Source organism: Myotis myotis, unplaced genomic scaffold, assembly GCF_014108235.1.
Source record: "Myotis myotis isolate mMyoMyo1 unplaced genomic scaffold, mMyoMyo1.p scaffold_m19_p_13, whole genome shotgun sequence".
NCBI classification, from domain to species: domain Eukaryota; kingdom Metazoa; phylum Chordata; class Mammalia; order Chiroptera; family Vespertilionidae; genus Myotis; species Myotis myotis.
The window spans coordinates 3077047-3099431 of record NW_023416317.1 but is presented as its reverse complement, the minus strand read 5'-3'; the positions used below and the strand labels follow the sequence as shown (position 1 = coordinate 3099431).

The following is a 22385-nucleotide window of genomic DNA, read 5'->3' as shown; positions in this document are numbered from 1 at the left end:
ACTTTTTAAAATCTGTGCAGCAGGTAAAACTTAGAGCAATATTTTAAGATGGAGGACTTTACGTGAAAATCCTCGTGTCCAGTACTTCTTGAGATACTGGGAGCCCGGGCTGCCTTTGCTCCCTGTACCACAGCTCTGTGGCAGCCCTCGTGTATCTGTGACTGCTGCCGCTCTGTTGGGGGCATGGGAGGAGGCGCAGCAGACAGCACTGTAAATGCTTCTGCCCGGTCTGGTATGTTCCTCACTTGCCAAGCTCCTGGAGGCATCTGAGGGCCCCTGTGTGAATTTTCCTGCCACAGACCCTTAAGCCTGCAGCTGGGATGGGGAAGCATATATTTCTTACATCTTCAGATGCCTCCTATTATTTTGCGGTATTAAGTGCAAAAGACGTATTACACAGAGTAAAAAATAAATTACAGAATGGAGTGATGGGTATTGTTTGTTCTGAGGCAATTGTGAAATTACCCTTTTCTCCCTTTTGCTTAATGCTTTAGGGAAGGCATTCGGCCGTTAAAACGTGAGGATATGGGCCTGGCATTCTACCATGCTGACTTGTATGGCCCTCACCCCACCTCCTGTTTCTGTTTGGTCCTTGCATCCTGTGGTTTTGGGTGAACAGACTGAGAATATGGAATATAGATTTGGTGCAAAAAAATCCCTGTCCTATTGGTATCTTTAAAAACTACTTCACAAAATTGTGGCAGGAGAAAAACACTGATTTGGGTTAAAAAAAGATTACTAATTAATTAATACATTAGAAACCATCAAAGGCCAACCAAGTAGTAAGAACTCTACAGGAAAGAAAAGTACCATGAGGTTTTAGTAAATATTGCTAAATAAGATCTTTATTAAATAATAAAATATAGTTAGAGCGACATGATTAAAATTCTTACTACTTGAGTTGGAAGTAGAGTTTGAATTATGTACATGATTGTTTCTTCAAAAACCTAGGAAAACCACAAAGGCAGGGGTGAGGAATGGAAGAAGTGGGTGAAAGGGTATAAATGTATTAAATTTTTAAAAAGCAGATACAATGGATAGTATATTTCTAAAGTCACTTGCATCTAAAAAAGTGACTTACCTAGACAGGACAGGGTATAATGCCAGGAAAGGGAGCCAATGGACAGGAGTTGGGGTGCTAGAGGGGCAGCATGCATGATGTCACCAAAGGCAAGCAGGCGTAGGAGTCAGCGATCTGACCTAAGGGGTGGGGAGGGATGGTCTTTATTAAGACCAGTATTCCCACCTGTATTAGGTGGGAAAACACGAGGACGAAACCGTACAGTGATTTGAACAGAGGTTTAAAATATTCTTCATGTACAGGCAATGAACTACTAAAAAAGGATGAATACTAATGAGTACCCAACCTTGAGAGGGAACCCTCCTCCCAGGGCCAGGGTGGGGGGACGTGGTCACAGCGCAAATGCACAGAAGCCCACTGGGCGCCTTGACCAGAGCTGGCCCACAGCTGGTGCGTTGAAGTTGGCAGGCAGAGAACTGTGGGGTCCAGCTGGAACCTAGAAATAAAGGAAACAAAACAAACTAAGATCCTGAGGTGGAGGTGGAGGGGCAAAAGTAACAGCTGCCTGCCCCTCCATGTGAGGAACAAACCCTGGAAATACTGGGGCTGCCTCCCCAGCTGCACTCATTCAGCTTGTGAATTATGGGTATCAGTGTATGTAATAATATACATCTAACGACTCCCTGTGCAGCCTGTGCTTCTCCAGCTGCAAGTTTTCAGGGCGTGTGATATAAAGGCATCAAAGAAAGACTTCAAAGTCCTGTTGCCTGGAAAGCCGGTCTGACGCCTGAGGGAGGAATGTTAGGTTGTAGCACTTGCTGCTTTTCTCCTCTGCGCCTGTCTGTTCCCAGTGCGCCTGTGCTGTGACCCGGCAACTGGTCTCTCACTATTTTGTAGAAGCCATGGGTTTGCATTTATTTGATATATATTTCAACTGAAAAAAATGCAGACTTTTTAGTATTGTTTAGAGTCAGGTCAGATGAGTTTGCCTCCTGGAAAAAGGGGCTGTTCTGTATTCACATTGTCGTGTGCCTTGACCAGTTCCAGTTTCTAATTACTTCATTCACGTGCACAGCGTGTATTTTCCCCACAGAGTCGGAAGCGAGAGCGTTGGCTAAAGAGAGACAAAAAAAGGACAATCACAACCTGAGTAAGTTGGTTTTGTTTGTCATAGTGGATGTTGGAATTGATGTTCACTTTTTATCAAGTTTTTCCCCAGAAATTTTAGAGGGAAGTTGACTTCTGTGATATTAAAGGTATATTTTATGGCAGAAATTATTTTTCAGAGAAACCAAGGTATATATTTTCCCCAGATTTTATCTCAGATCAAATTGAAATTTCTCCAGTACCCTGAAGACTATTTTCCTTGTTTATATTGGTTTTGTATGTGTGTGAGTGAGAGACACTTGATCCCCAACTACCCAATTATAAGTGGTGCTCACACTGAAACTTATTAACAATACAGGGTTATGGGAGCACCTTCTCCCGTGAGATCTGAAAGAAAAAAAAAGAATCATCTGGGGGGGTAGTCTATCTGTGGGTGAGGTAGCCTTCCAAATTTCTGACTTTAGCTGTGACGTAAAAATATTTTAACATTTAAAATTATTTGTCTGTGTTTAATTTACTCTTGATCAAATGTTTAAGCTGTTCCTATAAAAACATAAGATTTGTGTTTCATAAGCAAGTAAAAGAGGCTGCACGGTAAAAAAAAAAAAACAAACCCAAAAGGACTGGGCTTGGAGGCAGGAAACAGTGTGCGTGTGAGTCAGTGTCTCATCCTGTGACCTCCTGTGCTCTTTCCTACAGTGATGTTTAAGAATATAAGTTACATATGATGCTCTGTCCTTATAGAAATGAGAGAATAAGGCCAGAGTTCTCCTGCGATCGTTGGGATAATCTTTCCTCTTCTCAGTTTGCTGTGGGTCTTCTCGGTCTCTTTCCTTGTCTTTAAGAAACACCCAGAATAGAAAGCACTGCTCTATGATGAGGAAACACAGATGCTGTCATCTTGTCCACACTCTGCTGCTTGCTGTTTTCCTCAGAGCATGTCCTGAAGACTTCCACTGTTAATTACTGAGCCATTGCCTTTAAAGACAGTTGCTAAGTATTCCATAGCATGGCCCCTGCTGCTGGGGCTGTTTCCAGTGTGACCCTGTTGTAAACAGTGCCAGGTAGACATCTGTGCATGTGCCTCTCTGCTTGTTACCAAACAGAAGGAACCTGTGTTCCCCACTGCTACCCCCAGCCTGGTGCTGGCAGAGCCACACCCTAAATCCTGAGAACTGGGGGGAGACTGGCTGTTTTATCATGAATGATGCCACCCAGGAGAGCGGGCAGCTCATGCCCAGAGCCCGGACTCCCAGTAGCGTGGCGCGTGCATTACAGATTCTATAGGATAAAGCACAGGGCACTGTGGGTTGGGGGTTCCGAGTTGTACTGGGAGAGCCGGGAGTCGGTGTCTGAGCGCAGCTCTCTGTTCCATGGGAAAGTAGCCAGGGGGCCTTTCCACCTCAGGGCTCGGGAGCTGACACAGCCAGTCAGTGCGTTCTCCCTCCTGCAGAGTCCATTCCTCAGGCCCGGCTCCTGTCTTCTGCTGCCTCAGGGTTGCTGATTGCCGGGGGGGAAAGGCTAGGTCTCTGAGACGATTTCTACAGCTAAATGTAATCACAGTCATATGGATCCTCAGGTTCATGTGCAGGGGAGCTTGTTGCTCCAGGTTAGGAGCTGAGAGATGGAATTGCTGGGTCCCCAGGGGCAGTCTTTCTAAGTGGGTATTGCCCTGGCCAGTCCCATCCAGTGATGGGAAGCTTCCCTCGTCTCTTACCCAAAAGATGTGAGTTAATATTAGGTCTCCTCTGGCTTCCGAGTAATTTTACCCTTAGATATTTCTCCTTTTCAAATGCCTTATAAGTAAGATAATTAGGCATTATCCAAAACTTGTCAAAAACAATATTCATCTAATCTCTCAAGTTCATACTTGTCAAAGTGCAAGCATGGTTAGCTCAAATTCTGAGGGCTATAAAACAATCCTAAAATCGCATCTAACCATTAGAAATTAACACTCAAGGTTAGATTGCCCTTTGGCATAGCTCTTTCTCTTCTACGCATTTTATCTTGTGAGAATATTGCCAGCGTGTGCAAAAGAACACACCCATTTCTCCGCTCTGGTTATTGAGCCCCTGCTACATGGGAGGCACTTTCTACAAACAGGTTTCCCATCCTATGTGCTTGGATTCAGGTCAGGGGCCGGCAGAATAGATGAGAAAACCAATACATCAAGGTGGTGTGTTCAACATAAAGTATTATGATAGGAATGAAATGTACATGCAAATCCTGGCAAAAACACTTCTTATACATTGAAAAAGAGGGAGAACTTGGAAACAGTGTCAGTGGTTCTCAACCTTCATAACGTCGCGACCCTTTAATACAGTTCCTCATGTTGTGGTGACCCCCAATTTCATTGTTACAAATTGAACATAATTAAAGCATAATGATTAATCACAAAAACAGTATGTAATTATATATGTGTTTTCCGATGGTCTTAGGCAACCCCTGTGAAAGGGTTGCAACCCACAGGTTGAGAACCGCTGGACTGTAAATAGTCATCAGTAGAGAATTTCTAAGTAAATTATGGTGCCTCCATGCGGGGATTCTCAGTGTTGCTTAGAAGAATGGGGTGGTCTGGTCCACCTGACTCAGACGGTCTACCATACATTGCTGAGTACAAAGCAGAACAATGCGTGCAGTGTCTCGTTAGATACAAAGCACCTACTATGTGCACCTGTGTGTGTTTATGGGTGCATGGCGAGAGGTTCTGGGAGTCACCCTCATCCTTGACAAGAAATGCAGGTGTTTGATGGTGTAAACGGTGGTTTTCACTTCTTCCTTTATACACTTTTGTATGTTTTGCAAGTTTATATAAGCTTATACCACTTGTATAATTTTAAAAAGTTCGGGAGGGAAGGCATTGAATTAAAAATAAAATGTAATACATCTAAATGTTGACAGTAATAGATGTCAACAATATGCTATTAAGTGAGAAACGATAGATGCAGAATCATTTTTAACATTATCTACTGTAACTGCATCATTCTTTATTTAATACATAGTTACTGAGGGCCTACTGTGTTCCAGGCTCATATGGGTGTTTTGAATGCCTCGGTGAAAATATATACATACATACAGAAAATACACAGACATTAGATGGTAGAAAGTCATGTAAATGAACCTATGAATGAATGATGTGGATGTCGGATGGCAGGAAGTTTTATGAGGAGACAAAGTGCAACCAAGCAGTTAGAGTGTCAGGATGGAGTGGTGGTTGGTTTTAAATAGGGTGGCCAGGGTGGGCTCCCAGGACAGTGTGAGTCACTCCCTGAGGGAGGTGAGGGCAGAGCCACTCAGATGCAGTACTTGGGACGAGTGCTCCAGGCAGGGGGGACACCACTATGAAGCTCCTAGTGGGGGGTGGAGCCCCCTTTATGGGCTGAAGGGGGACACAGATGAGTAATGGTAAACATATGGTTGGAGTGGGAGAGGGTAGAAACGAGGGGGGAGGGATGGAGGCCGCCAGTACTTGTGGGATGCCTTGAGGACGCGGCTTTTGTCGTGATGGAGGGTTTTCAGCGAAGGACAGCCGTGCTCTGCCTTACTTTGCACAGGACCCCCCTCTCCCCCCCCCCCCCCCCCCGCCCACTGGGATATTCTGGATAGACCAAAGCGGGTGGGGAACACTGGGCCTGGGTGGAGCACAGAGACCAGGTAGTCGGGTTGCAGGAATCCAGGCGGGAGACAGTGGCTTCTGTCAGTAGCCGTGAAGCTGCATGGACTGTTCCAGAAATACTGTGAGGATAGAGCCAACAGATTTGATGCTGGAGCAGCTGTGGGATATGAGACGACAGAGGTGCAGTATTGATTCCAGGACTGAGTTCTGCAAAGTGAGGGGGAACCGGGGCAGAGTGCGGGCTGTCCCTCGAGCTCCCCAGGGAGGCAAGGGGGTGGACGTGCGAGTCTGGAGTTCCAGAAGATGCCAGGCTGGATGTGTAACTGTGGAGCCTCAGCTTGTGTGTGGCATTCAGACCAGGAGGCGGCACCGGGTCACGGAGAAGTGAATGTGGACCTAAAGAGGCCCCAGAACCGTGGCTGGAGGCCCGTGTGTGTGTTTTCAGAGGTTATAATCACCAGGGACATAGAAGGACACGTAACAGCAGTTGTAGCTGGGTCATAGGAGGCTTTTATTTCACACTACGTGTTTCAGTATTTTTTGAATTGTTATGATTATTATATGCTTGGGAAAAGTAAGGAACGTTGCCAGAGGAGGTCAGCTAAGCTGATCAGAGGTGCAAAAGCTCCTCATTTGGAACCATTGCATCACCTATTCTATTTTTACAAAAGCTTAGTGATAGACAGTGATATATACAATTGATTTAATGATAGAGATCATCACTCAGCTTAAAAATGCAACATATTTTGGGAAGTAGTGAAAAATATTTTTTATTCAAGTGAATCAAATATGAATATGTACTAAGTTTATACAAAATAACCTAATAATAATAAATATGTATTAGGTTATAATATATTTAAAGTAAAAAGTTAACATCTTTAATTCAATTTATTAGACCTTAAGTTATTTGGAATTAATAAATTAAAAACATTTATTAACACATATGCTTTGCTACTTCACCGTCCCCTAAGAAGAACATACAACTAGATCAGTGGTTCCCAAACTTATTTGGCCTACCGCCCCCTTTCCAGAAAATATATTACTCAGCGCCCCCTGGAAATTAATTTTTTTAAAAATTTTAATAGCAATTAAACAGAAAGATATATGTATTAATGTTTCTACCTTTTTCGTAAAATATAGTAAAGAAAGGTGTAAATTAGAAACATTGAAGCTTGAAATTATGAAACTATTTATTGAACTCAGAATAGAAAGGTAATACAAAAAAAGTTAAAACAAATGCACCTGTGGCCATCACCGCCCCCCTGGATCGCTGCAGCGCCCACCAGGGGGCGGTAACGCCCACTTTGGGAATCACTGAACTAGATTTATGAGTGGGAATGCTGTTGGGCTGGTGATGTAGGGTAAAGGTGCTGGACATAACTTCTGGTGGGTTATCCAGACCACAGCCACACGTCACATGGCCTGGTGAGCACTTGGGATGTGGCTCATTGAAGCGGTCATGTGCTGTACGAGTACAGTACTTAGTACAAAAGAGAGAATGTAAATATCGAATTTATAAATTTTATACTAATTACATGTTTAAATGATAATCTGAATATATTGCTTTATTAAAGTATTAAAGTTAATTTCACCTTTTTTTGTACTTTTTTAATGTGGCTGCTAGAAATTTAAAATTTCATCTATGACTTACATTATGTTCCTATTGGGAAGCACTGGGCCAGAGCAGGAGTTTTTGTGTGGCCTGTGGGCAAAGAAAGTGTTTTACATTTTTAAAGAGTTTTAAAAAAATCAAAACAAGAATGATATTTTGGGATATGTAGAAGTTATGTAAAATCCAAGTTGTGGCACCCAGTGCTCTTTAGTAGCAGACTTGTATGCAAACACGTTTACCTGGTTAATATTACACATTTGACTTTGGCCAATAAATAAGCTGTGGAAATCTGTTTTATCTCCTGTTATGTAAGTACCTGCATAATGGCCTCAGTTCTGGCCGCTCAGCCAGCGGAGCCGAAATCCGCAGGGGCCCTTTGCAGAGAGGCTGGCCTGGTCTGCAGCCAGGGTGGGGTCCTGGCCCTCCCCACTTCCTGCTGTGTCCTCACCTCCCTCATGTGTCCAGGGCAGTTTTCTTGTTTGTAATGGAGTATAGTAGCTCCAATTGCAGGGTTGTGATGGGACCAAATGAGAAACTGTATATCTCAGGGCTTACTTAATGACAAAAGGTAGCTCATTTGAAAACTATTTTAACTTTAGTACCAAAACCATGGAAACATGGAAATACAGGGTCAGGTTTTGTGGTCCTGAGCCGTAAGGTTGATACATGCATGTCATTAATGAGATACGTTCATGCCAATGTGACGCTGTTGCTAATAGTCCTTCCTGTGCTCTTTTCTTGAAGTTGAACGAAGAAGAAGATTTAACATAAATGACCGCATTAAAGAACTAGGTACTTTGATTCCCAAGTCCAATGATCCGTGAGTACAATTGCATATTCATCTGCATCGTATAGTTTTTGTACCTTAATGTTTTTTCCTATGTTGCAAAAACTGCACCGTTATGCAAACCAGTGTAAAAAAGTCCCCCTTTCCTTGGGTTTCATCCTAAATACTCCATCCATCTTGCTTTTAATAGTCTTATCAAACTAAGATGCTGAGGGAAGTGCACCGAATTGTCCAACAGGGTGATTGGACATGAGGCAGCTCTGGGTGTGAGGAGAATCCTTGGCAAACAAACACTGAGCTGCTAAACAAAATTAGTTAACAGTTTCTGCAGGACAGCGATTTCAGCATGTGCTGAAGCAAGGTATTGCTGGCTGCTCTTCATCTCCAACAGCATCTGTAGGCACTGAGAGCTGATATTGCAGACTTCACGTCTAACAATTTTGCTCAATTCTGTGTGTTTCTTAAACGTTCGTGTTCTTTGTATGTTTTTCCCTTCTAGAAAAAAGAGTACATTTTAATCCTCTCCTAAGTATAGGTCAGCTCCTGGGATTTCAGCTCTTTCTTCCCGCCCACTGCTTGGGGGATCACAGTGGTAAAGATCTCTTTCCTGCTGGCAACAGCAGCAAACAGGACAACACATACAGGTTCTATCCATTAGACATCGGCCCATTTGAAGTGAGGGGCTCGAGGATGTACACATTTTAATGGCTCCCACAGGCATTCAATGAAATTAGCCTGTGAATATGACCTTTTAGCTATCTAATAAAATGTGAAGATGAAGTCAGCCATTATTCATGCATGGCTGATTAAGTGTGCTGTTCACATTATTGCCGGGGTATTTGTGAGGAAATAAAGTAAGACCATTGTAAGGTGGCTCTGATGAATGAGTGCTCAAGCACAGTCTCCATCATCCACATTTTACTTTCCAGGTTTCTCAAGGAAAACCATTTTAAAACTCGGAACATTTGAGTCCTCAGCTCTGCTTCACACATTTATCCCATGAGGGAGTTGTGACCTTCATTTCCTGTCCTCAGTGTGGCATGATAGCTGAGAATGGATCCCCCCCTTTCCTGTTCTTCATCAGCTCTCACTTTTAGACTAGCATGGAAATCTCTTTACCAAAGGATGAAGTTCTGGGCGGGAGTGAGAGCCTCCCCCTGCCTGTCTCCTTTCTCCTTTGTATTCTGTTACTTATGTTGACAATCTGGACTGATAATCATCTGAATGTGTAGGCATTGTTTTAAGATAAAATGGACGGTTTCCATGCCTGGGAGCCGACCCTGGGCGACTGAGGAGACAGTCCAGCTGACCAGGGTCTCGGCCCCACGCCCTCGCCTGCCCTCAGCACACCTGCTCTTGTTGATTTACATAGTAGAGATTTATGTACACTTCTGTGCGAAAGTGGGTCTTTCTCATTAAGACAGAAAAGTTTAAAAACCCTTCTTTTAAGCCCAGAAGCATAATTAATTGGTTGGGTCTCACAAGGAAGTAAAACCCAAGATAACTGGTTGAAATAGTCACTTCTTAAAAATGAAGTGGCTGTGTGCATGTTTCAGCAACTTGTCCTCACCTTGCTGGCCTCAGCAAGGTATGTTTCAGTATAGTTGCCTTTCTCTCTGGCTGCTGAAGTTTCTCTTCCTTGGATATTAGCCCTGAAATTAGCCAGTTGGCTCAATCCCAGGACACCTCCCCGCTGCCATCTTTGGTGTTCAGACCTTGGGGATCTGCCCCCAGGAACTCTCAGGGGCCTGAGCGCTGCCTCTCATGGGAGAACTCTATTTGGTTCTTTATATGACCCATGTGAGGATCATGACTGGGTGACTTGTGTTAACCGCCCTCCATGCACACAGCCACCTGATACTTCTGATCCACTTGGAGCAGCTGTAGAGTAAAGCTTTGGAGGTTTTTCATACATTAAAAGTATTTTTGTTTTCATCACTATCGTCATTATCATCATGAATATTGTCAATAAAAGGGCTCAGATTAAAGTGCTATAGAAATATTACTTACCTAATTATAATTTCATTCTTAGTCATTGATCTGGAGTGCTCTAAGTGGTGTTTCTATTTGTTTCACATGTGAGTACATTAGCACTGTGGTGATCACAGACTGAGGGCGTGGACTGCAGGTGCTGGGTTTGAATTCCCAGCTGGTGCCTTCCTAGACATCTGTGCTGGCTGGAGCTCTCGGGCTTCATCCTGAGCTGTTAAGAAGGGGCGATCAGAGTATCCCTGCCGAGCCTCGTGGTTTTGAGGACTCAGTTACACACGAGGAAGAATGGCACAGTGGTGTAGAGCCTGCGTCTGAAGCCAGGCAGTCTAGGCTTCCTGGTCTGCCACTTCCCAGCTGTGCGGCCTTGGGAAAATTATTGGACCTTTCTGTGCCTGAATTTCCCAGTCTGTCAAATGGAGTTGTGATGCCTAAATGAACTGTACAATTCCTGGGAAAGCACCTGGCACCTAGTGAATGCTATTTAAAGAGCCATCGAGTGAGTACATGGAGCCCCTCACACATTAGAACTGCACCCTCAGCTTTTCGCACCATTTTTATATAAAGTGCCCCCTTTGATTCCAAAAACATGCCATGAGGCTGCTTCTGCAAGGGCACTATCACGGTTTACAAAGAGGAAATAAAGACAGAGAGAAGTAGGTAACCTGTCCATGGAAACCACGATGCAGTTCAAGGATGCCACCTGTGTGCCTCACACAGTCAGGTAGTGAGGCATCATGGGATGTTTTTGCCACAGCTTATTCTCTGAGTTAATGTTATAGTCCTAGAAAGCTGTAGCTATTTCATACAATGCTAAGAATATTGACTTTACAACCAACAGACCTAAGTTTTTAGGTCCTGACTCCACCTTGTAGCTCTGACCCAGGCTGGCCCGTGCCAGGGTGCACCTCGGGGTACGTGGGGGGAGAGGGGATGGGGACTGGTAGCTATACCAACCTGCACTTGGTAGCGCATCTTTGGAAAGTGCTCTGACTGTTGCATTTTTGTTGACCCTCAAGTCATACAGAGTCTGTCTCCTTGCATTTCATCAGGGACATGCGCTGGAACAAGGGCACCATTTTAAAAGCGTCCGTGGACTACATCCGGAAGCTGCAGCGGGAGCAGCAGCGGGCAAAAGAGCTGGAGACGCGGCAGAAGAAGCTGGAGCATGCCAACCGGCACCTGCTGCTCCGCATTCAGGTACGGCCGGCTGCAGCCTGCGCTCCTGACTTCACAGGGGAGAAGAAAGGGTGCAGGGAGCCCCCCCAGGAGTTGACTCACGTGAACCTCATTATTTGTGGATTCCCTATTTGAATCTGCCACTTATAACAATTTATTTGTAACCCAAAGCAACATTTGTGGCACCTTTTGGTCATTCTCGGAATGTGCAGAGCCATAGACTGGAGTTGCCCGGGACGTCTTTCACGCAGGGGGAGCACGGAGAGGCTCCACCTTCTGCTCTCAGCTCCTCCTGTGACCCAGTGTCCTTTTTACAGTCTGGTTAGTGCCAGGTTTTTCATATTTTTGTGGGTTTTGTGGGTGATTTTGCTGTTTACAGTGGCCTGTAAGCATCATGCCAAAGTGTTGACTAGTTTCCCAATGTGTCTGATGGAGCTAAGTTGACTTCAAACATAAGTTGCGGTGCTATTGGCTGAGTTCAGTGCCAATGAATCAACATTACATCTAATCTAATAAAAGAGAATCATGCAAATTGACCGTACCTCTGCTACATCCAAAAGCCACGCCCACCAGCCAATCAGGAGCAAATATGCAAATTAACCCAACTAAGATGGTGGCAGCCACAAAGCTGGAGCGAGCAGGAGGATTAGGTTGCCCCCAGCAATGGAGGAAGCCAAGCTTCCCGCCTGCCCTGCCAGCCCTGAGCTCTGCTCAAGGCTACAAAGTTTCAATTATAGAAGATAAATAAATCCTAGATACCTGCTTCCAGCCCGGGGTCATGGCCAGCCTGAAAACGGCCATCAGCCCCTCACCCAGGCTGGCCAGGCACCACAGCAGGGACCCCCACCCTGAAGGGGGTGTGACCAGCCTAAAAACGGCCCTCAGCCCCTCACCCAGGCTGACCAGGCACCCCAGCGGGACCTCCCCACCCTGAAGGGGCTATGGCCAGCCTGAAAACAGCCCTCAGTCCCTCACCCCAGCTGGCCAAACCCCCGTGGGGTGAGGGTCCCCGCTGGGGGGCTTGGCCAGCCTGCAAACAGCCATCAGCCCCTCACCCAGGCTGGCAAGGCACCCCAGTGGGGACCCCCACCCTAAAGGGGGTGCGGGCAGCCTGAAAATGGCCCTCAGCCCCTCACCCAGGCTGGCCAGGCACCCAAGCGGGACCCCCACCCTGATCCGGGACACCCTTCAGGTCAAACCAGCCAGCCCCCACCCATGCACCAGGCCTCTATCCTATATAATAAAAGGGTAATATGCAAATTGACCCTAACAGCAGAACGACTGGGAATGACTGGTCACTATGACACACACTGACCACCAGGGGGCAGATGCTCAATGCAGGAGCTGCCCCCTGATGGTCAGTGCGCTCCCACAGGGGGAGCTCTGTTCAGCCACAAGCAAGGCTGGCGGCTGCCATCACAGTGGTGGTGGCGGGAGCCTCTCCCACCTCCTCAGCAGCACTAAGGATGTCCGACTGCAACTTAGGCCTGCTCCCCGCTGGCAAGTGGACATCCCCCAAGGGCTCCCAGGCTGCCAGAGTAATGTCTGACTGCCAGCTTAGGCCCGATGCCCCGGGGAGCGTGCCTAAGCCAGCAGGTGGACATCCCCCGATGGGTCCCAGACTGAGAGAGGGCAGAGACCAGGCTGAGGGACCCACTCCCCCCCCCCCCCGAGTGCTCAAATTTTTGTGCACCGGGTCTCTAGTATTAGATAAGGAAGCATGGCTCCGTGACAGAGTGTGGCCAGAGGCCCGTAGGCGCTAGCTGTGTCCCCAGCCGCACTAGCTGCAGCCGACTGTCCGCTAGTGCGGCTGACAGAGTTGCCACAGCCAGCGGCTTACCCCACAGATATTGTCTCACAGTTCCCAAGGCACCAGCTGGTTCTAAGGGTGAGGAGGGCTCGCTCCTTCGTTCAGAGACAGCGCCTCCTTGCCCGAGTCCTACGTGGGGGGAGGGGCGAGGGCGCTCTTGGGGGTATTTTTATAAGGACACAGGTCTCACCCAGGAGGGCTCCACTCTCATGACATAAGCGCCTCCCAAAGCTCTGTCTCCAAATACCATTACCCGGGGACGTCAGTTTCTGTGTAGGAATTTGGGGAGCACATACATCCAGTTCATAGCGGTGATTCCTGCGAATGATGAGAACTGACTGTAGTTGTTAAATACAAAGATGCCTTAGTATTGGGTGTTGGGGGGGGGGGGTGTTAGTCCATAATCAGAGCCCATGTTAATAGGGAACTTAGAGACGCCCAGAGGATCTTATCATCAAAACATAAATGTAAGAAGTAGGACAGAGAGTGAACTTATGCCAGGTGTATCTTTAGTTTACACTATATTTTCTTAGCAGGAGAAATACTAATTTTACAGGTTTATAGGATCCACCTGTCATTTCATTCAGGGAGTGTCTGTACAGTGCAGAGTGAGCAGGGTCCTTTGGTGTCAGCCAGGCCTTCTCTCAGGCACGGGCCTCTGGCACCAAATGTGAACACAGTTTCCTCTGAAACTGCCTTGAAAAAGAGAAAAAGAAACAAGCTGCTAATGACTGAAGGAGTTTGCAAGAGTATTTTTAATGTCCTGGCCAACTGAACACGGCCCACCAGTAGGAGTCACTGTGCCTTCTTCTTGAATAGATGACCCCACCTCTTACCAGATTTTGCCATAAGCAGTGGCTACGTTTCAGGTTTTCAAGGCAACCATTCATGGAATGACAGTGCAAAGTGCAGCACTTTAGTGACCAGTTGTCTGCCATAGTGCTGGGAGTCCCAGACATGGAATTATGTAGCTGAGTAGTTTACTGAGAATGGTGCTCTCGATCTTTTCCATGCCCACACCACCCGTGACACTCATGGTGGCACAGCTCGTGGGTGCTGGGACTCCAGCCATGGGGCAGAGAGGTGAGGACAGCTGTGCTCTGGGGCCCATTTTAGAACCTCAGCAGGGAAGGAGTGGTCAGCTGGAATGTAAATGTCTCCTCCCTTTCTCCCTTTAATCGGCATTTGCTGTTGGTCCCACGTCCCGTTCTTCGCTGAGGAGCTGTAGGTCTTGGATCTGTTGAATCTAGGCTACCAGTTTATAAAAGCAGCTTGTACTAATGTGCTGGTTCCTCATACAAATATTAAGATACTACAGGCCTGGTGCACGAATTCATGCACTAGTGCGGTCCCTCAGCCTGGCCTGCGGGATTGGGTCGAAATTGGGTCCTGGGTTGTGAGAGGGCGCAAGCCAGGCTGAGGGACCCAACTAGTGCATGATCAAGGCCGAGGAGGGACGTGGGAAGTTGGCCAGCCGGGAGGGACTGTGCAGGGCTCCAGGGTGTGTTCGGCCTGTCTTGCTCAGTCCCAATTGGCCGGACCCCAGCAGCAAGCTAACCTACTAGTCGGAGCTTCTTCCCCCTGGTGTTCAGTGCACGTCATAGCGAGTGTTGAGTAGCCTTAGCATATCATTAGCATATTATGCTAATGATATTATATAGGACTAGAGGCCCGGTGCACAAAAATTTGTGCACTCGGGGGGGGGGGGGGGCCAACCCGGCCTGTGTCCTCTCGCAGTTTGGGACCCCTTGGGAGATAACGACATGCTGGCTTAGGCCTGCTCCCGGGTGGCAGAGGGCAGGCCCAATCCCTAGGTGCAGCCCCTGGTCGGGCTCACAGCAGGGCCGATTGGGGGGTTGGGGCACCGCCCCCTGTCACACTCAAGGCAGGGTCGATGGGGAAGTTGTGGCGCCACCCCCTGTCACGCACAGAGCAGGGCCAATCAGGGGGTTGGGGAGCTGCCCCCGTCACAGAGCAGGGCCCATCAGGGGGGTTGGGGCTCCGTACCCTGTCACGCACAGAGCAGGGTCGATCAGGGGGTTGGGGAGCTCCCCCCTGTCACTCACAGAGTAGGGCCGATAGGGGAGTTGGGGCACCGCCCCCTGTCACAGAGCAGGTCGGATCAGGGGGTTGGGGTGCCACACCCTGTCACACCCAGGGCAGGGCCGATGGGGAGGTTATGGCTCTACCCCGTCACACACAGAGCAGGGCCCGTGGGGGGGAGGGGGTTGGGGCACCGCACCCTGTCACACACAGAGCAGGGCCGATCAGGGGGTTGGGGCGCCTCACCCTGTCATACACAGAGCCGCAGGGCGATCAGGGGGTTGGGGAGCTCCCCCCATCAGGCACAGAGCAGGGCTGATCAGGGGGTAGGGGCACCTTCCCCTGTCACGAACAGAGCAGGGCTGATAGGGAGGTTGTGGCCCCGCCCCCTGTCACACACAGAGCCGCAGGACGATCAGGGGTTTTGGGTGCTGCCCCCTGTCACGCTGATCCCGGTGCCAGGAGGCCTCGCGGCTCCGCTAATCCTGGTGCTGGGAGGCATAGTACCCTTTTACTATATAGAATAGAGGCCTGGTGCACATGTGGGGGCCGGCTGGTTTGCCCTGAAGGCTGTCCTGGATCAGGGTGGGGTCCCCACTGGGGTGCCTGGCCAGCCTGGGTGAGGGGATGATGGCTGTTTTCAGCTGGTCACACACCTTTCAGGGTGGGGGTCCCCACTGGGGTGCCTGGCCACCCTGGGTGAGGGGCTGAGGGCTGTTTTCAGGCTGGGACTGAAGCTCCCACCTGCTCCTTTTTTTCTGTTTTTTTGTGTTTTTTTTTTAATTCTGGGCCAGCTTTAGCTCTGAGGCTCCAGCTTTTATGCCTCCGCTCCTGAAGGCAGGTATCTGGTTTGTTTCGGTTCTATAATTGAAACAATGTATAACTCCAACTCTGAGATCCCGGGCTCGTTGAAAGCAGGTTTCTGGGGTTTTGTTTAGCTTCTATATTTGTTACAATGTTTCTTAAACTGCAGGCTTAGAGGCCGGCAAGGCAGGCGGGGAACTTTGGTTTCCTCTGTCACTGACGCAAGCAAGCCTCATGTTAGTTTCAAGCTGCCTGGCTGCCGGCCGCCATTTTGGCTGGCAGTTAATTTGCATATTGCCCTGATTAGCCAATGGGAAGGGTAGCGGTTGTACGCTAATTACCATGTTTCTCTTTTATTAGATAGGATAGTAATTGTTTTGAAAGAGAGTCAAGGGTTTTGTTTTAAGGGTCCAAATATGTCTTTTTGTGTGAAATACAAGTATTGTAAAATAGTGAATTGGAAAATCCCTGGGGGGAGCATCTCAGGGTTTCCTGCATGATAGTGAGGCAGCCCTCAAGCTCGGCATGTCCCGGAAGTGTGACCAGTCAGGACAGCTCTGCAGGCCCAAGCCTGCACTTGGATGAGAGGCACTGCATTATTTAGAAATCTAAGTAAGGCTTTAGTCAGCTGATAAATATTTTCAATTAAGTAGCAGAAGATAGAGTAGGATGTTTTACTCTCTTAATTCAACTTTGTTATTTGGTTTAAAGACAAACTACTTGTGTGGGGGTGCTGTTCTTACCAGCACGTTGGTTTGGGTTTACAAGAGCGGGTGCTCTCAGCAGGGCTTCCTCCCATCTCCATTCTGAGTGACGCACGCACAATGCCTCACAGAAGCAAGCATGAGGCCCGAATGGCATTGGACCCACCCTTTTATCCCACAGCCCAGGCTCTGAGCTGATGCTGGGAGATGTGTTTCTGGAGGGATGTGAGGAAGGGGCAGGCAGGAGGTGCTGGGACACATCAGGCTCCGGCTCTTACTTGTATTGCATCCAAAGGTCTTGCAGATCAAACAGCCTTTAATGAAGACTGAACAGGACTCTTCTGGAAGGTGGATCCTTAGGAAGGTAGATCCTTAGGTGTGTGAGCTGAGGCTGAGGCCTCGTCTGTTGCAGGGCCGCGCTCCTCTCCAACGAGGCAAGAAGACTTGCTCAGCCTTACTCCTGTTCTTACTGCATCACAGCCATGGAAGGGCGCTGCACGGGGAGGGAGAACGCTCACTGGGGAGTCTGTCGGGGTCTCTAGGGTTCATTTTGGGAGGGTGCAGGAATACTCAGGAAGGAAGAGGGAGGGGCCTTTTGAAATGAGTGCTGGAGTCCGCCAGGCAGTTGAGGCTGCCCCAGGCAGTGCAGGCAGCAAAGACTTCAGTTCCTCACAGTCCTCAGAAGGCGGCCCCCACTCTCCATCCACAAGGTTGGTTTCTCCTGAAAGCACTGCTGGGCGTGGAAATGGCGCCTTCCCTCTGCGCCTGCGTCCTGGCCTCCATTGTTCAAGGACACCAGGGCTGCCACAGATTGGGTCCGGCCCCCAGTGACCTCATTGTACCTCAGGGACCTCTCTGAAGATACTGTCTCCAAACACAGCCACGTTCTGCAGCACTGCAGGTTAGGTTTCAGCACAGAAAATGAAGGAAGTGGAGGAAGGAATTATTCAGATAAGGACTTCTTTCTGGAATTAAAAAAAAGTCCATTTCTCATGGTGAAATGGCCTGAGTGATGCTTCTCAACCTCCAGCTCCTTGTGCGAACCTTCCGCACTTTTGCCACTACTGCCCACTTTCTTAGTGCTGCTGCCCCTGCTGTCTTAGTTACTCTTCCGTTTCTGTTAGGTCCTGACCACTTGTAGGCATTTGAAAATTTAAACATGTAAATTAAGAAAAGTAGTATTTTTATATTATTTTAAAATAACTGCATTACTTGCTGCTGGGCCTGTGTGCCTGGATGTGGGAGGTGGCTGCTGCCACCTGTCCCCCCCGTGCAGTGACTCCCAGCAGCGCCCGCATCTGTCAGCGCCGCCTCCCAGGCCCTGCTCCACACAGCGAGGGAGAGCCCAGGCACAGCCGACCCAGCGTGGACCTGCTACCTGGGCGGTGGCCCTCACAGACATGTCGCCACGTCCCTGAGGTTTTCAGGCTCCCCAGGGTCCTGTGCGTCCTTTGCTGCACCTCGAATACTTAAGAGCACAGTTTAGGGACCACGGAACAATAATGTTTACTGAATATTTTCCTTTAATCAGCTTACATTTTGAAATTTTATTTTGATGTTTTTTTAATTCTCCTCGTTGTGAACATTAACGGCTGTGAGAGACTCTATATTTAATATATAAAATCCACTACCACCTAAAAAGCATTTCATTTATTACCAGTAGTACTTATACTCTACTTTTGAAAGTATGGCATTTACTAATTTAAAAGAGCAAAATATTTTAATATTTATCGTTTTCTCTCTAAGTGTATGATTTTTTTAAATAGACTTTATTTTTTGGAACAAGAGTAGGTTTACCGCAAAATTGAGCAGAAGGTACAGCGCCTTCCCATGCACGCACCGCCCGCCACGATCCACATCTCCAACCACGGGAGAGAGTGTCCTCACCAGCACAAGGCCCTCCCCTTTCATCAGGCCCCCTCTCGGGCGGTGTGTCCTGTGGGCGTGGACAGTGTGCACTGACCTGGCCCCATCGTGACAGTGTCTGCCCCAAGCCCTCTGCACCTCTTCGGCCCAGTGTCTGACTTTCCCTTTTCTTTCAGGAACTTGAGATGCAGGCTCGAGCGCATGGCCTTTCCCTTCTTCCGTCCTCGGGCCTCTGCTCTGCGGACCTGGTGAATCGCATCATCAAGCAGGAGCCCTCCCTGGAGAACTGCAGCCAGGACCTGCCACCGCGCCATGCAGACCTCACCTGCACCAGCACCCTCGACCTCACCGACGGCACCATCAGCTTCAGCAGCAGCCTCGGCGCCGGCACCGAGGGCAGCCAGGCCTATGGTGTCCCCACGAAAATGGGCTCTAAACTGGAAGACATCCTGATGGACGATACTCTTTCTCCTGTTGGCGTAACGGATCCACTGCTTTCGTCGGTGTCCCCGGGAGCTTCCAAAACCAGCAGCCGGCGGAGCAGCGTGAGCATGGAGGAGCCCGAGCACGCGTGTTAGCAGCCCCGCTCGCCTCCTTCTCCAGGAGATTCCACAACTGACCTGAGGGGTTTTCTTGATAATTTTCCTTTAATATGAATTTTTTTCATGCTTTCTCAATAGCCAAGGATATATTTTATTTTTAGAATTTTGTGAAGCGGACCTGTATATTCTATTTTGCAACTATAAATGCCTCCAAAGTATTGTACAATAAGCGTACAGAACCTGTGAACTGAGCTCACCCTGGACGCCAGCGTCCTGAGCAAGAGGATTTTCATCAGAGAAATTTTTGTCCACTGTTATTCAGGGAAGCAAGTTGGAGATTTTTATGCCTGTGACTTCCTTGGAAATTAAATGTAAAGTTTAATCAGAGGAATATAAAGCAACCAAAATAAATAAAATAAAAGTAGAGACAGACAGACAAAAGAAAAGAAAAATTTCACACTAACCTTTTCCATTTTGTAAATGTGTTCATTGGTACTGCCTTAAAGATACAGTACCCTCTAGCATCAGTCTTTATACTGCAAACTATTTCAAGAAATGCTATATTCTGCAAAAGAAAAAGATGCAGCCATTTTCATGAGGATTGTCTGGTGAGAAAAATAGCTGATGTGTTACTTACCGCTGAATTGCGAGGGCGGTGCAGGGCTCTGAAACCGAGCTCGGCCTCACCCCTGCTGCTCTGGCCCTCCTCACCAATGCGTGTGAGTCAGTGCTTCCTAGGACCTATTTTACTTTGAATGAAAATGAGTGTCCTCTCATAGTAAGACATTGAGGAGCACTGAATGTTTTACTCTTTTTTCTTTAATTTTGCTTTTGATAAGAAAACCAAACGGCACATTTCTAATTGGCTTTACTATTTTTATTTTTAAATTATGTTTTACTGTTGGTTTGAGTTGTACAGATTCTTTATTATCATTGTTCTTTTCAGTATGTTTGTATTAATTTGTAAGAATATGCATCTTAAAATGGCAAGTTTTCAATATTTTTACAACTCACTGATGGTTTTCTGCATTATTTGTACACACATGAAAGAAAACTTTCACGCAAGGTCTTGTGTTTCAAGAGAGCTTTGCGAATATTTTGTATATTACAGTCTCACTCAGAACTGTTTTTCCACACATTTAAGGTGTAGTATTAATAGGTAAAACTGGCCTTCTAGAGAGAATAAACTTACATATTTATTTTTAGTGATATAAAAATAGCAATATTCTTGGAGACTGGTAACTATAGTATTAATACGCCCATTATGGTCATTTAAATTGAGGTTTATTTCAGCAAGCGTGCTGAACTTTTCTAAGGAGAGAGATAGTGTACTGGCAAATGACTGGTACTTGGTAGCACTGCTTTGCCAAGCGGCAGTGCCGTCCAGGCAGCTGCTGTCCGGTCAGCTCCCATGCATGGGTGCGTGCGGTCTTGCGCGGTAGCAGCAGTGGCCCCCCACTCTGTCGGGCGAGGTGTCACACAGGCATGGGGTCAGGAGTCAGGCTGTTGAGTGGACCGTCTCAGCAGCATGTACAGTTGATAGCCGGTGGCATCAAGCACACCCATCTGGAATGAAGTGCCTTACACGGAGCAGCAGCCGCTTGGGACTGAGCTGGCTGAGCTGGGCTGTGGGAGACTTTCCCGCTGGTCTCACTGAGAACGGCGTGCGGCATGGTGCCTCTGTGGACAGTGTCAGAGCTTCCAGTTCTCCTTCAGATATTTTTAATATTAAATATATTTTAGTGACAGAGTGCCAACTTCTTTCATCAGGAAACCTCATTCAGGAGGGTTTTGTAAAAAACGAGGCTGAGTTTAAATGTCAAATGTGAATTGGTGATGGCTGTTAGAGGTTCAGGGAGAAGGAGTGATTGTCGAATGTACGAATGGATGACTTACATGAAAATAATCCATGCCTGGCTCCCAGGCACGCTGGGCAGTGAGAGTCCTTGGAACTTTGAGAATGCTGTCAGTTTTATAGCTTCATTACTTAAGGGGCAGGGAACTTGGTTCCCATTCTTTCAGCCTCCTTCACTGTACAGATAGCTCTTCTCCTAGAATAGTGACACGGGTGTGCATGAGCAGCTAACTGTGCCACAGTGTTCACGGACACAATCACAGCATCGTCCATTAATCTCTTCCGATTGACGTGGAGGAGGGGACCTGGGTGCAAAAGTCGAAGGTGGCGATGGTCTGATGCTAGTTTTCTTTAGCTGATTAGGAGGTTCTTAAAAATAGAGCAAGGCTGACTAACCCAGGGCCCAGGATTAAGCGAATGTAGAGGGAGATTTGTGAGAGAAAGCATGGCATCTCCTACCACTGCCCTGGGTCTCGCACGCCGGAGCTCACCCTCCCTGCTGCCCCAACCTTTTTGAGAGACAGTTTCTGGGAGTGGCAGGCCAATGAGCCCAGGAGAAGGCTGCAACTGCAGGAGTGGTTTATTTATTTCTTTTTTGCCAAATAGAGTGTGGGTTCGTTTTAGCGACTAGTTATGCCAGGAGGGGGTGGTTTGGGCTTGCTGTTTGTGATGCGAAAACAGTCCACACCACTCCCCATCCCTGGGTGCAGAGCTGAGACCTGGGGCTGGGCCTCCATCTGGGGTGACTGACATGCCAAACTTGTCCACCTGCCTCTGGGTACGGTGATGGAAATACCAAACCTGACTTTGCCAAAAACCATGCAACCAACTTGGTCATACTATGATGACAAAGTTCTTTCTGGTTGTTTTTTTAAAAATAAAGCAATAAGAATAAATAAAATACATAGGAAGTTAAAAGATACAAAATAAAGCACAAAGGAATGCACTTACTAATATTTTTTAAAATGCACTGGGGAAAAGTTGATGTTGATAACAGTGTATTAAAAACTCCTATTTCTTGAAAAAAAAAAAAAAAAGACAAATGACTGTCTTCCTGACACTCGGTACTGTAATGTGGTCACCTGCTGTGGGTGCAGCAGTGCTTTCTGCGTGGCCCACAGCACTGTACATTGTGGGTCAATATTCATGTATCCGTGACCTTTGAACTGTTCTCGATAGCTTCATTAAAGCATTTGGTTTTTCACACCGTGCTGGCCAGTTGTGTTTAGTTGATGCCAGTTTTGAATATTGTTTGCCTTATCAGAAATGGTGGTGCACTTTTTCTTCCGATTGAGTGAATAACAAATTGCATGAAAAAAAAATGTAAATGCCAGTAAGTACGTTTTTTGTTTTAAATGTCATTCTAAGGTATTGCTTTTTTGTTTCAAACACTGATTACTTTATAACTTGCACTCAGATGAACTATAATTATGCAGCTTTTCCCCTCTGA

General features: G+C 47.3%; 1 protein-coding gene across 9 annotated transcripts in view; it reads left to right on the top strand.

Moving 5' to 3' along the window:
• The window catches only part of MITF (melanocyte inducing transcription factor), a 247335-nt gene extending 225194 nt beyond the window's left edge, over positions 1 to 22141 (top strand). For 5 of the 9 annotated variants that reach the window (XM_036331580.1, XM_036331586.1, XM_036331585.1 and 2 more), the window contains 4 exons: positions 2097 to 2171; positions 8101 to 8176; positions 11185 to 11332; positions 18715 to 22141. In XM_036331580.1, the coding sequence (XP_036187473.1) occupies positions 2097 to 2171; positions 8101 to 8176; positions 11185 to 11332; positions 18715 to 19116 (701 nt within the window). In that variant the 3' untranslated portion in view covers positions 19117 to 22141. The remainder of the gene's footprint in view (positions 1 to 2096; positions 2172 to 8100; positions 8177 to 11184; positions 11333 to 18714) is intronic. The other 4 variants (XM_036331582.1, XM_036331587.1, XM_036331581.1 and 1 more) reach the window with 1 other exon arrangement.
• The last annotated feature ends 244 nt before the right edge of the window (positions 22142 to 22385 follow it).